Here is a 14953-nt window from a genome sequence, read left to right as displayed (position 1 = left end):
GGCTCTTTAGTTCTTCACTTCCTGCCATAAGGGTGGTGTCATCTGCATATCTGAGGTTATTGATATTTCTCCCAGCAATCTTGATTCCAGCTTGTGCTTCCTCCAGCCCAGCGTTTCTCATGATGTACTCTGCATAGAAGTTAAATAAGCAGGGTGACAATATACAGCCTTGACGTACTCCTTTTCCTATTTGGAACCAGTCTGTTGTTCCATGTCCAGTTCTAACTGTTGCTTCCTGACCTACACACAGGTTTCTCAAGAGGCAGGTCAGGTGGTCTGGTATGCCCATCTCTTTCAGAATTGTCCACAGTTTATTGTGGTCCACACAGTCAAAGGCTTTGGCATAGTCAAGAAAGCAGAAATAGATGTTTTTCTGGAACTCTCTTGCTTTTTTGATGATCCAGTGGATGTTGGTAATTTGATCTCTGACTTTTCTAAAACCAGCTTGAACATCTGGAAGTTCACAGTTTACATATTGCTGAAGCCTGGCTTGGAGAATTTTAAGCATTACTTTACTAATGTATGAGATGAGTGCAACTATGCAGTAGTTTGAGCATTCTTTGGCATTGCCTTTCTTTGGGATTGGAATGAAAACTGACAATATTTGGTGAATATCACTTAAGCCAGACTTTGTACAGGTACCATAGCAGAATTAAGAGGTGTGACTAGATATAAACAATTAACATAAGCTTCCAATATATCTCTCTTAGGTGTTCTAAAAATTGGCATATAATTTATCATCCAAAGCAGGACACTATGGGGTGTGAAAGGAGGTACAGTTAATAATTTTGCTAAGAACATCAGGGATAAACTGGGATCAGGCCAGACAAACTCGACTGTATAGTCACCCTAACTAAAAGAAACTGATCTGCCTCAGTCTCTTGCCTCTGACTACCTGAAGCTCATACCCTCCAAGGACTATCCAACCTTGACAGACCAGTTCCTGAGTCCTATGATGGAGAATCAGGAGGAAATGGGGAAAAGGAAAGGGTTATGATAGAGACAAGAGAACTGCTTTCTAAAGCTTTTTATTTGATTGTTTTGTATGTGGAAGTACAGAATCAGTATCAATATAGAACAGTAGAGGATGAGAGAAGGGAAAAAAAGAAAAATTGCTAAAGACTGTGTTGCTCTCAAGTCACTTAATCAAAAGAGGTAAAATACCCAAGTTATTTGAAAATACTTTTGTTGAATGGACTAACACCCCGTTGAGACTGAACCAGAAAGGCTATGGTGCCTGCAATCTGTGGAGTTATACTTTATTTGGGAGAGAAAAAAATTAACAAATAGCTAATACAATATGATACAAAATTCAGTGCTAAAATTGTAGGATATAAACTACAAACCTGTAGGACTTATGAGAGAAAGATCCAAGGAGGCAACATGAATCAATGTTCCCCTTCTCATCATTATAATTTCTCCTTTAAAAGAATCCAGGGCACAAGTAGAAGCAGAGAAGTCGTGGTTTACATAAATTCATGCTATTTCTCAATCATATATAATAGCAGTACAACAAATCCCCACTAAATTCTGATTAAGATGTCAAATATTAAAGTAAAACCAAACTCCAAGATTGATCAAAATATTATTTACCTTTGACTATCACAATTAAAAATGATGCTTAAATTTTAAGTCTAGGTTCTACTATATCTTTCAGTCAGGAACTATGGGAGCCCCGGGAAATGACAATGTCATGGCAATGATGCTAAAGTCTGGTCCCCACCACCAACGGCTTCAAACAAACCATGAATTTGCCACCAGGAGCAAAATTTGAGCACCACTCCACCTGATTCAGAACAAGCAGACTGTGAGCACGTGCAGCATCTCCAGTGTACAGAAAACACCCACATTTTCCAACACACCTACCCAGACAGAACGATCGGGAGCTTCTCTTAATTCCTTCTATGACTATCCCCACTCCCCAGCATATAACACAAATATTAGACTCAAGGCTAGGAGTAGCAAGGAAAGGGTGAGAAAGGAGAACACAAAAGAGAAGAGAGGAATTTCCCTGGCATTCCAGAGGTTGCGACTTCACCTTCTAATAAGGGGGGTGTGGGTTTGAACCCTGGTTGGAGAGCTACAATTCCACATGCCTTGGGGCCAGAAAATCAGAATATACACAGGAAAAGCAAGACTGTAACAAATTCAACAGATGACTTTAAAAATGGTCCACATTAAAAAAAATTTTTTAATACATTAAAAAGATACACACATACAAATACTAAATTCATTCAATCATCAAATATTTTATTCACATCAAGCATTCACAGAGTGTGGCAATACATATAGGCCAAACAAATGTCCAAATATCCACTGTTCTCTGTGGAAAGACTGTCCAAATCCACACTATTTTCCTAAAGACAGAAATACTCAGTTGAGCTTTTTGTATGACTAATGCTTATTTAAGCAATTTATAAATATCACTATAGCCATAAGCTTGAGAAACACACTGAGTACCTTAGAGAAAGGGCTATGTAAAAAACACAAATCAGTATTACTACTGTATTATTGTGCAAAAAGAAGCACTTCTCAAAAAAGAAAAGAAAACTGAAATAAAACCCACATTTGGTTTTAGACTATTAAAAGACAATGCATTCTTTCACCCCATCCTTGCTCCCTAAATCCCCACTCCATTAGACTGTCAACTACCTTTCAGAAACCCTAGAGAGCCCATTTTCCAGTGACCTTTAATCAGTCTCTTCTGAGACACAATCCACTGGACAGAATTCTTTTCCATTTGCCAAAGTTATTTTCTTGCACTCCAAGTTACCACTTTTAGTTTCAATTTCTACCATGAACTTTTAAAATTCATTGCTCGTCATTTTGGAGAAATGCTACCTTTAATAAATATAGTAGAATAGGCATAAATTCCTGTGTGACTGTTTACTAAATACTAATTTTTAAGCAAGTTATTTTTATCTGAGTATCAGTTTCCTCGCCACTTGCAAAATTGTTCAGAAGACTAAATGGGAAGAATATTCACAAAGTCCCTAACACTGAAAGGGATGCAAAAAAAAAAAAAAAAGGTAGCTATCTGAAAGAAGATAAAGAAGTACTATTCAGAATTTGCTGGGAGGAGAAAGGCTTGCTTGGCACATCGTCTGCTAAAACTTGAAAGCATCTAAATTAAGCACATCCCTTCAAATATAGAAAGGTGGGAGAAACTAGCAGGTTTATAACAGAGACATAAACTACCTTCTGGTATGAATACCTTGGTTAAGTATTAATACATGTTATGAATCTAGAAAGGATAATAGGGTTTATTTCGGTCTTTCCTCATAATGACAGCACCTTCTTTTATCAAAAAGAATCATTACAACTCCATAATTTTTTATTTCAAATAAAAATTTTTAAAGTGAATTAAAAAGAGATGTCTTCTAAATGTTCCTTCCATGGTAAATAGTAAGCAAATGCAGAGGACTCTGTTTATGGCTTAGGGGCATGTTTACCCAATATTGTGTCAAAAGAAAAAACCGCCCTGACAACTTGGAGCCAGGAAGTCGGACAATTGGAAACATATAGCTCAGAAAACTACTATCTAGAGACCTAACCTACCCCTGGAAATCTTTCCTAACTTACCCTCTAGAAGTCTTTCTAATGAAGCCTACACATACAAACACACACAAATTCTCAAGACGGCCTACGAGCCAAATCCAGACCAGTGTTGCATACCATCACCAGCTCCCCACTTTCACTGGGGCCTCCTACAGTCTCAACTGTTGGTTGCTCAGGTGTGTCTGACTCTTGCAACCCAATGGACTGTAGCCTGCCAGGTTCTTCTGTCCATGGAATTCTCCAAGCAAGAACACTGGAGTGGTTAGCATTCCCTTCTCCATGGGATCCTTATAGTCACAGGGCTGCTGACCATTACCTATGCCTGCTAATTGAACCTTAGAATTTATTTTTCAACAGAACTTATAAATTATCTATGCTCAAGCTCAATTTTCTCCCATTGACTGAGTTTTTAACCTCTTTATACTCCCACAACCTAATATAGGCCTAGAATGATTTGATCTTTGACTTCTTTCAAGTGTACTGGGGGAATTAACAGATTAATATCCAACAGTGATGTGAGTTCCTTGGACAAAAGCACTGTTTAAAAATAAAATACTTTATATTTTTTCAGTAGTAAAATTAATTGCTCCTTTTCCTACAGTATTATCCTAAGCAATCTGAGATTTTATCACAGCTTTCAGTCAAAACAAAAAAAATTATCACTCAATTTGGAAATTAAAGAGTATTCACTTTTTTCAAAATAAAAATGACACTGCCTAATACAATAAAAAAAATCAAATGCTAAAAAGTATAAAGAAGAAAGTGATAATCATCCATAACTCCAATACTCCAAAAAAACACTGTGAACATTTAGACACAGTTCTATGCATACACCTTTTCATACTGCTCATGGGGTTCTCAAGGCAAGAATGCTGGAGTGGTCTGCCATTCCCTTCTCCAGTGGACCACACTTAGTCTGGACATGACTTAGCAACTGAACAACAACAACTATGCATCCACATACCTCACTTTGACTTTTCACTTTCATGCACTGGAGAAGGAAATGGCAACCCACTCCAGTGTCCTTGCCTGGAGAATCCCAGGGATGGGGGAGCCTGGTGGGCTGCCGTCTATGGGGTCGCACAGAGTCGGACACGACTGAAGCGACAGCAGCAGCAGCTACTTCATTAGTATATATGTACTTTACAGAAATAGAATCATATTCCCTGTAGTAATTTTTTAACCTAATATGCTTTAAAGCCTTGTACAGCTACAAAATATTCCATTTCATGAAATATCCATAATTAACCAGTCATCTAAAATTAAAGATTTATTTTTTTCCAGTTATTCACTGTGCTATGATGAATTCCTTTACATTCCACCTTTACATTTTGGCTTCATTATTTCTTAGTAAAAGAATTATTAATCAGAATGATATGGGTACTAAAAATCATGAAAAATATTGCCAGACTGCCTCTAGAGAAGTAGAATCAATTTACCCTCCCACCAATGGTAGATGAGAATGCACATGTACCTACAATTCACTGATTATTGTTTATCTTTGCTCATCTTCACCAATTTGATAATAATTCTCACTGTTTTAATTGCATTTCATTACTTCTTTACTAGTAAAATAATCATTTGATGTCTTTATAGAGCATTGGCATTGTTTTTGTGAATGACTTTTTTCTAATTTTCACTATGCTTTGTCTTTTTCTTATAGATCTACAGCCTGCTTTTGCTATTTCTTTGTGGGAGCTCTTCACACAATAAAGAGAATACATCTTTGTCCACGTATATGTCATAAATAATAATTACCAGTTTGTCATTTCTCTTTCAACTTTTTTGCTACTTTTTGAATAACGTGACTTTAAATCTTTATTTAGTCAATCTATTTTTAAATTCATAGGACTTGGGTCACACTTAGAAAGGCCTTATTTATTTCAATATCTTAAAAGTATTCATCTGAAATATCTAGAAGTGTTTGAATTTGTTAATTAAATATTTAACTATCTTAAATTAATTTTGGTAATTACATAGTATAAAGGAAGAGATTTGATTTGTTATTTTTTTCTAAATTCCTAGACAGTACTATTTATTGAAGAATTCATCTCTTCCAATCCCACTGAAATTCCATCTTTATCACATAATAAATCACATATATTTTTGTCTTTCTGAAGTTTCTTTTCTAAAACACTGATTTACATATGTATTTCATATTACATATGATTTCATAATTTCATAATACATATTTCATATTACATATACTTTTCATAATGTGACTTTGCACTATGTTTTCATGTACAGAATAATGTAAAACATTAAAACACAAAAATATTTCCTATTTTGTGTTATTTTCCAGTATCAAAGATACTGAAAAGGCCTTAGAATAAATGAGACATGATATTAGTATTAACAACAAAATACTAATACAAGTATTACCTACAGTTTACACAGTATTTTCACATTACCTAATATTATGTTTACTACACTAAAAGATAGTTATTGTTTCTTATTCAATTTTAAACAGTTAAGATCTGTTTAAAAACTTGCCTACAATCACACAGCAAGTAACTGGCAGGGCTAAAACCTCAGCTTCATATTCCAGAATGCTTCCATGACCCCACTATGTTAAAAATAGAGCAATTACCCACAAAAGCCCAAAGTTCTCATTTTTTTAATCAAACACTCTTACCAAGAATATATACATATACCTACATAAATGTATATATTCTACATATATAAACACAATATGCCTTTATTTGAATGAGGAAAAACTTTAAATCCAATCTGACACTCCTAAAGCTGAAATAATTCCACCAATAATTACAGACCTTAACTACATAACACAATAAAAATGAAAAAGAAAAACTAAAAATTTGGATTGTATTTCCTAAGAGACAGTCAACTTTGGTCTCCCAAATATAGATAGAAATGGAAAACATTTTGTATTTCAACAAGAATCTTTGCTTAATTACTAACCCAAAATAGATGAGTTTTGGATACATCACAAAACAGGTCCCACTATGAGACCCCTAGAAAGAACCAAGAAGCAGGAGGCTGCAGCTGTGTGCATTAAAAGTCCAGGTTAGACCCAGGATTTGTTAGGGAGAAAAAAAAAATCACCATGTTCACATGTAAGAATAGACAAGGTAGAAAGTCTATAAATTTCTCTAGGTTGATGTCATGAGACATCAACCATCACAAAGTTCTGTTGTGTAGCTCAGCGAGAAGAAAAAAATTATTTCAAAGAATAGCAGAAGGAACGTTACCAATACATTTCTCAAATGCAAGCGGCACTGTTGTGCTGGCCAGGACTCCTGATTCACAGCAGATTACTGCAATAATATACAGTGAATATTGACTTCCAAAGCCTTTAATGGCTTATACACATTATATTGTATATATTGTATCAATAAATTGTATGAGAAGTATTAATCATCTGTCCATGCTGACAAAAGAACAACGTGATTAAAAATAAGAGAGAGAGTTCAAATGAAGCAATTATACTCCCCACACTGAAGACATTTTCTAGATAGCAAACAGTTGTACTATATACTATGCGGTAAAATTTGGATTAAGGGCTGAAGAGAATCACTTTTTTTTAAAAATCGTTTCAGTAAGGAAAGAGATGAGGGGGAGAAAGAGAAAGTGCTTTCAGAAGAGATAGGGCATGATGGGGTTTCTTTGATTGGAGGTCAGGGGCTGGCTGGAAAGGAGGCTCAGCCCGCAGAGAAAACAGAAGCCAGAGATCTGCCACAGAATACTCTCTTGTGACCCAAAGCATCTGTGTGACATGTTACATGAAACACAAAAGAAGCCAGCACCTCGTCTGAAGTGAAGGATGCATCCTATACTTATCCCTAGGGAGCCTGATGGCATCTCTTTCCAGGCACAATGGATCAATAGCAGACACGATCTTTCCACAAAGTAGCTTTGATACTTTAAAAAAAAGTATGTTCTCAAGTACCAGACTCCAAAGACAAAATATGTATACCTATCCCTAGTTAGAGGTAAGCAAAAAAGAAGTTTGACTTTCAAAATAATTTGTTTGTCACAACAGCAAATATAAGTATATAATAATAAGACTGGGGTCGTATCCTATAGAGCAATGTATTATGCAGAAAAAACTGTGTGAGATTCATTTTAATTTCTCCCTACAACATTCAAAGGAATGCAAATACTGAAAGGATATCTCAAAAACATTAAACACTTTGCAAGTCATACATTTAAAATAATAGAGGCAAACATAAGGAATATTTTCTTTTCTAATATATCACCAATAAGAAAATATCTAGAGGTTTCATTTATTTTCCAAAATTAAAGATTTTTCCAAATCTTTTTGATGAGAGTACAAACAACTTCAAGCAGTAAGACTGATCCTCTCCTCTTTGAAAATTTATAATGAATAAAAGCATTACTTGTTTTTGAAGTTAACTGGAAATTGAGATTAATGGTACCAGTAAACACAAATATATTTTATATATATTCTCATATGTATGTTTTGTATAAACACGTACAGGAGGTTGTTAACTATAACGTACTTTAATTAAATTATTTTTTTTTAATCAGGAATTTCTGTTAACCCAGAAATTAATTCCTGAATAAATGGATAATTCCACCTACTGGTTCTCTCCCGGTATCATATTAAAAACGTTTTTTCCTCATCCCAAATATTCTTCAGCATGATAGTAGTGTTCTACCACGGTGATGATTTAGGAACTGTTTTTCCTGTATAGAAATGTCTCTATAAAGATTAACAAGACCAAAAGTATTCCTGTAGTTAAAGCTAGAAGTATGAAAATTAAACTGATACAATTAAAAAATGAACTAAACACATCAGTCAAGAAAATCTATTTATTAGTGAATTGCTGAATATAGTAAATGTATAAGAAATAAATCAGAGATAAACGTTTAAACGTACATTTTTCTTGTTTACTTTATGAAAGCTTAGGCTTACTATTCAAGTTATTTATTCCAATTATATTGAGCTGTGAGATAGACTTGTGGTTGTAGCGCCCTCTGCTGGGCCTTCCTGTCACAAACTTAATCTAATCGTGCCTGCTCAGTGGTGTCCAACTCTGCGACACCGTGGATTGTAGCCCACCAGGCTGTTATGTCCGTGGAATGTTCCAGGCAAGAATACTGGAGTCAGTTGCCATTTCCTACCAGGGGATCTTCCCAATCCAGGGACTGAATCCGTGTCTCCTGTGTCTCCTGCACTGGTAGGCTGATTCTTTAGCTCTGAGTCACCTGGGAAGCCCGTAATGTCACTACTACAGTACAATCAAATATTTGAGACATCAAGTGAAAAACCACTTTTTCAAAACTTGATCACTTCAAGCCTTGACAAACATTATATGAAAGTTATAATCAAGACTTACTTTATCAGGACTTTACCAATTTTACATTAAGTTGAAATATCATTATAGATTTTTCTTAAAGAATAATACAAATACTACAAAACATGCTTTAATAAGCTTTATTTTTATCACCTCTTCTATTAGAAGTTACTGAATTATTACTTAGGCTATACATTCAGGTTTTTAAGACCATATTTATGACAAAACATTTTAGTAAATTACTATTTCTGTAATTTGATCTATTTTTCCCACCCTTACTTTTACAACATCAAGATAATCCTTGATAATACTATCTTCATTATTAGAAAAAAACTGCAAAGCTTTATAGGTACTCATCACTGTAACAACAGATTCATTTACTGAGTATCAACTATGAGGGATATAGTATGTTATACACTTCAATACATTATATCCAGTTCTAAGAGATGAAAAAAACCGAGGCTCCTGGAGATAATATAAAATAGCTCGAGATTAATTTCGGAACCAAGAAACTAGGTGGTTCTAATTCCAAAGACTCAAGTCTTTCTACCAAACAATGGGCAGCAGTGGGAAAAAAAAAAACAAAACCATACAATATCTCCATTTGTCAATGCAACAACAACTTGAGGGGGAGGGTAGGTACAGACAAGTTGATGGGAAAAAATGTTTGAGAAGTATATATATATTATTCATATATAAAATAATAGCTTAGACCTTAAGGAAAAAATTTTTTTTTACTTAATGCTGCCAGCTAGTGGCCCTATTTCATACTAGCCACTGGGAACAATACTTGATTTTCACATTACCAAACCAAAAATCCATATTCAGGGCTTCCTGGCAGTCCAGTGGTTAAGACTCTGCACTTCTGCTGCAGAGGTGCGGGTTCCACACCTGTATGGGGAACTAAGATCCTGCATGTCATGTGGCATGGCCAAAAAACAAAAATTTTTTAAATTCACATGTAGCATTTCAGGATGATGTTCCTAAATTACACATGCATAAGCCTGACCTGCTTGCCTGGTGGCTCAGATGGGAAAGAACCACCTGCAATGCTAGAGACCTAGGTTCGCTCCCTGGATTGGGAAGATGCCCTGGAGGAGGGCATGGCAACCCACTCCAGTATTCTTGCCTGAAGGATTCCCATAGACAGAGGAGCCTGGCGGGCCACAGTCCATAGAGTCACAAAGAGTTGGACACAACTGAGCGACTAAACACAGCAAAGCCTGACTTAATGATATTTACATTATCAAAGAACTAAAGGAGAACGTCTCAACCACCATTAACATTCCTTACCCAGACCCAACCAGTCCATCCTAAAGGAGATCAGTCCTGGGTGTTCACTGGAAGGACTGATGTTGAAGCTGAAACTCCAATGGTTTGGCCACTTGATGTGAAGAGCTGACTCATGTGAAAAGACCCTTATGCTGGGAAAGATTGAGGGCAGGAGTATTGGCATCACCGACTCAGTGGACATGAGTTTCGGTTGGCTCCAGGAGCTGGTGATGGACAGGGAGCCCCTGGAGTGCTGCAGTCCATGGGGTCGCAAAGAGTTGGACATGACTGAGCGACTGAACTGAACTGAACTGAACTGAACCCAGACCTTGCCCCAATCCCCAGCAAAAATATTGGGAAAGAATTCAGCCAGCATCAGCATATAAAAACTAAAAGGTATGCCTATTACTGTCCATAAAAAATATTACATTATTTTAAATATTTTAGGATAATTTTAGGGTATTTAGACTTCTTAGTGACAAAATACATAAATATTTTTCTCGGCAATCAAAAGCTTGCCATAATGTGGGCATAAGAACAAGATTATTGCCTGAGTATTGCTGGACATTATTCTATGCTGATCTAAAATGAGTACTTCTTGCTGAGTATGTTATTAGTTCATACAATAAGTGGTTACAGTTATACAATTCCTTTTGAGAAGAAAAGCACTTAAAGATAGTTTTCACATTTAAAATGGTCATATTTCATTGATAATCCACTATCTTAAGGAAAACAGCCTATGCAGCACACAGAAAGAAGTACACAGCCTCTATCATGGTCTATTGTTTAACATCATGATATAAAGATATTCTTGTTTGATCTCTCTCATTGTATGACATTATGATTATACGATTTTCTCAGTGGAGAAATCCATCATGATGTAAAGGCTTAGATCAAAAGATAATATATTCTATACTATTATAATAATGAATAAAACAGAAATATTCTACTAAAGTATATTAGCAGCAAGGAAAAATGTTCTGGGTTTATTCTCCAGTGAAAGAGAGAATAAGCAAGAAGTGGAAATGCACACACCCAAAACACAGCAAACAAGGGAGAGACAGCCCCTCTGTTGGACTGAATAACTGAAAAGGTCAAAATGGAAACAAGAAACAAAAGGGATAGTACTAGAGAATCCAGGGTTCCTTCTGTCCTACCTAGTTCAATCAAATTAGTTTATTTTACTACATCAGGATAATCCTTAATAATATTAACTTCATTATTAGAAAAAACTTAAATGCTTTAGAGGTACTCATCACAGGTAATAATAAAAAATTTCATTTACTGAGTATAAACTATGAAAATGTAGGACGTTACACACTTTATATACATTATATTCAGTTCTAAGACATGAAAAAGAATGAGGCCCTGGAGACAATATAAATTGCTCAAGATTAATTTCAGAACCAAGATTCAAATGCAGGTGGGTCTTACACACATAAAACTGCCAAGTATAAAACCTGCCTTATCCCACTTAGTAGGTACATCTTATATGAGGCTTATTATGCAGCTAAAAACAGCAGGAGTTTCTATGATACACCCACATACATACGCTAGTCAATAAACACTGGAAAAAAAAACAATTAAAAATTGACTTTAAAAACACTAAAATTATTTCTATAAAGTAATATATAACTTACAGACATTTCCTGTATTGTCAAAGCTGGTAAGAACATCTTCAACATTCAAAGATCCACTATTATGCCTAGAAAGGAATAAAACATTTTCTTTAATGACTCTGACATATTAACATTTATTAATTATTTAAAGCTGAGACCATGTATTGTGATATATTGAACACTAACAAACCTTTCCATGTTGTGTTTCTAAAGTATTTCTGCCCACTAGCTGCTGCTGCTGCTGCTGCTAAGTCGCTTCAGTCATGTCCGACTCTGTGCGACCCCATAGACGGCAGCCCACCAGGCTCCCCCGTCCCTGGGATTCTCCAGGCAAGAACACTGGAGTGGGTTGCCATTTCCTTCTCCAATGCATGAAAGTGAAAAGTGAAAGTGAAGTCACTCAGTCGTGTCCGACTCTCCTCAACCCCATAGACTGTAGCCTACCAGGCTCCTCCGTCCATGGGATTTTCTAGGCAAGAGTACTGGAGTGGGTTGCCATTTCCTTCACCAGCTGCCCACTAGAGGGAGAAGGAAAAGAACAGACTAGTCTTTGGGATATTTAATGCAATGACATTTCTTGATGATTAATCTACATTTTAAAGTACTAATAATTATTTTATTATTTTAATTATATAAGTGTGAGATAAATTATTTATCTTTTCAGAGACAACAAAACTCCACACTTCAAGAGTCTAAAACTAAAAATAAGTAATCGACCTCCATAACCACACTCCATGACACATAATTTCCTCTTTAATGGCCCAACAAATTCATAACTTTAGTCACAAAGAACTAACCAACTTTCAAGTCTGCACATTCCATTTATAGGGAGTTCTGTGTGTCAGGGGGCAAATGTTTTGTATCTTTCCCACTGATCTTAATTCTGTTCCTTTTCATCTCTCTTCACCTGATGGCCCTTTAAATATTTGATAACTGCTATTTTACTAATAGTTATAAAAGATACTATTCTTCATAAACAAATGAACCCAACTGTCAATAGGTCATTGAGTCTGAGTTAACTTTCCAGCGGTGATTTTAAAAAGCTGTTGCTAATACATCTACAATCTTCTACATGCTCCCCTATATAACTTACAGCTGTAGTTCTTTAGGATGCCAAAGCCTTGAACTGTGTGGATCACAATAAACCGTGGAAAATTCTGAAAGAGATTGAAATACCAGACCACCTGACCTGCCTCTTGAGAAACCTGTATGCAGGTCAGGAAGCAACAGTTAGAACTGGACATAGAACAACAGACTGGTTCCAAATAGGAAAAGGAGTATGTCAACACTGTATCTTGTCACCTTGTTTATTTAACTTCTATGCAGAATACATCATGAGAATCACTGGGCTGGAGGAAGCACAAGCTGGAATCAAGATTGCCGGGAGAAATATCAATCACCTCAGATATGCAGACGACACCACCCTTGTGGCAGAAAGTGAAGAGGAACTAAAAAGCCTCTTGATGAAAGTGAAAGAGGAGAGTGAAAAAGTTGGCTTAAAGCTCAACATTCAGAAAACAAAGATAATGGCATCTGGTCCCATCACTTCATGGGAAATAGATAGGGAAACAGTGGAAACAGGGTCAGACTTTATTTTGGGGGGCTTCAAAATCACTGCAGGTGGTGACTGCAGCCATGAAATTAAGACGCTTACTCCTTGGAAGGAAAGTTATAACCAACCTAGACAGCATATTGAAAAGCAGAGATATTACTTTGCCAACAAAGGTCCGTCTAGTCAAGGCTATGGTTTTTGCAGTGGTCATGTATGGATATGAGAGTTGGACTATGAAGAAAGCTGAGCGCTGAAGAATTGATGCTTTTGAACTGTGGTGTTGGAGAAGACTCTTGAGAGTCCCTTGGACTGCAAGGACTTCCAACCAGTCCATCCTAAAGGAGATCAGTCCTGGCTGTTCACTGTAAGGACTGATGCTGAAGCTGAAACTCCAGTACTTTGGCCACCTCATGCGAAGAGTTGACTCATTGGAAAAGACCCTGATGCTAGGAGGGATTGGGGGCAGGAGGAGAAGAGGATGACAGAAGATGAGATGGCTGGATGGCATCACCAACTCAATGGACATGAGTTTGAGTGAACTCCAGGAGTTGGTGATGGACAGGGAGGCCTGGCGTGCTGTGATTCATGGGGTCGCAAAGAGTCGGACACGACTGAGCGACTGAACTGAACTGAACTGAATAGTTTACAATAAGCATTAATGATTCACAATAAAATTTACTTTATCAACACTACTTTGTCACAAAAACTTATCATGAACGATGCACACTGTTATGGACTGAGCTGTGCCCCCTCAAAATTCATATGCTGAAGCCCTAACCACCCCCAATCCCTCAGAAGGGCCTTCAAAGAGGTAATCAGGTTAAAATTGGGTCATTAGGGTGGGCCCTAATGCAAAACGACTATTGTCCTTACACAAAAAGGAGATTAGCACACACAGAGTCAACAAGGCATGTGCACAGAAGGACAACCATGGGAAGAGGCAGCAAGAGCGCAGCCACATGCACGTCGAGGAGGCCTTGGATGAAACCAAGCCTGCAACACCTAGATCTAAGGCTCCCAGACTCCAAAGTGTGAGCAAATAAACCCGCGTTAAAGCCATCCAAACTGCAGTGTTTTGTTCTGGGAGCCCTAGAGAGCTAATAGATACAGTAAGAATATACATGTCAACTGCAATACCCTTCCCAGAAAAACTTATTTCTATCGCAGAGACCTAGTTCTTTCAAAGAGTGATGAAGGGAGAATGCAGAAAGTTATCTGCAATTACTATTGGCCTCAACAGTATCCTAACCTAAGGCAATGAAGCTATCAACCACAAATCCAACTTTCATCACTGGTACAAAGATTCTGAATCTTCTCTGTGGATCCAAGATTCTAGAAGAGGTTATTTACGCTAACATGGAAAAAAAACCATAGCACACATGTCAAGAGAAAAAAGAACAAAGCATTTAACATCTAAAACACAAGATGAAGCTATTAAAACGACCAGCAATACAGCATAGAGCTCACATTTTTTTCCTAAAGATCAAAGCAATATATAGCTTCCTCAAGGAAAAACTGCCCATAATCCTATCATACAGAGATAACCACAGTTAATAGTTTGGTTTATAGCCTTCAAATCTTATGCTACGTTCACAAACCTGTCATTAAATAGCAGAGCACATTGTCCATACTATTTTGTAATTTGTACTTTTTTCATTCAACATATTATA

At 36.5% G+C, this 14953-nt stretch overlaps 1 protein-coding gene across 1 annotated transcript in view; it reads right to left on the bottom strand.

The window, feature by feature from the left end:
• CAMKMT (calmodulin-lysine N-methyltransferase) overlaps window positions 1-14953 on the bottom strand; it is a 417640-nt gene that overhangs the window by 380259 nt on the left and 22428 nt on the right. The window contains exon 3 of the mRNA XM_005686557.3: window positions 11753-11817. Coding sequence (XP_005686614.1) covers window positions 11753-11817 — 65 coding nt within the window. The remainder of the gene's footprint in view (window positions 1-11752; window positions 11818-14953) is intronic.

Source organism: Capra hircus, chromosome 11, assembly GCF_001704415.2.
Source record: "Capra hircus breed San Clemente chromosome 11, ASM170441v1, whole genome shotgun sequence".
In the NCBI taxonomy this organism is placed as follows: Eukaryota; Metazoa; Chordata; class Mammalia; order Artiodactyla; family Bovidae; genus Capra; species Capra hircus.
This window is presented reverse-complemented; position numbering and strand designations above follow the sequence as displayed.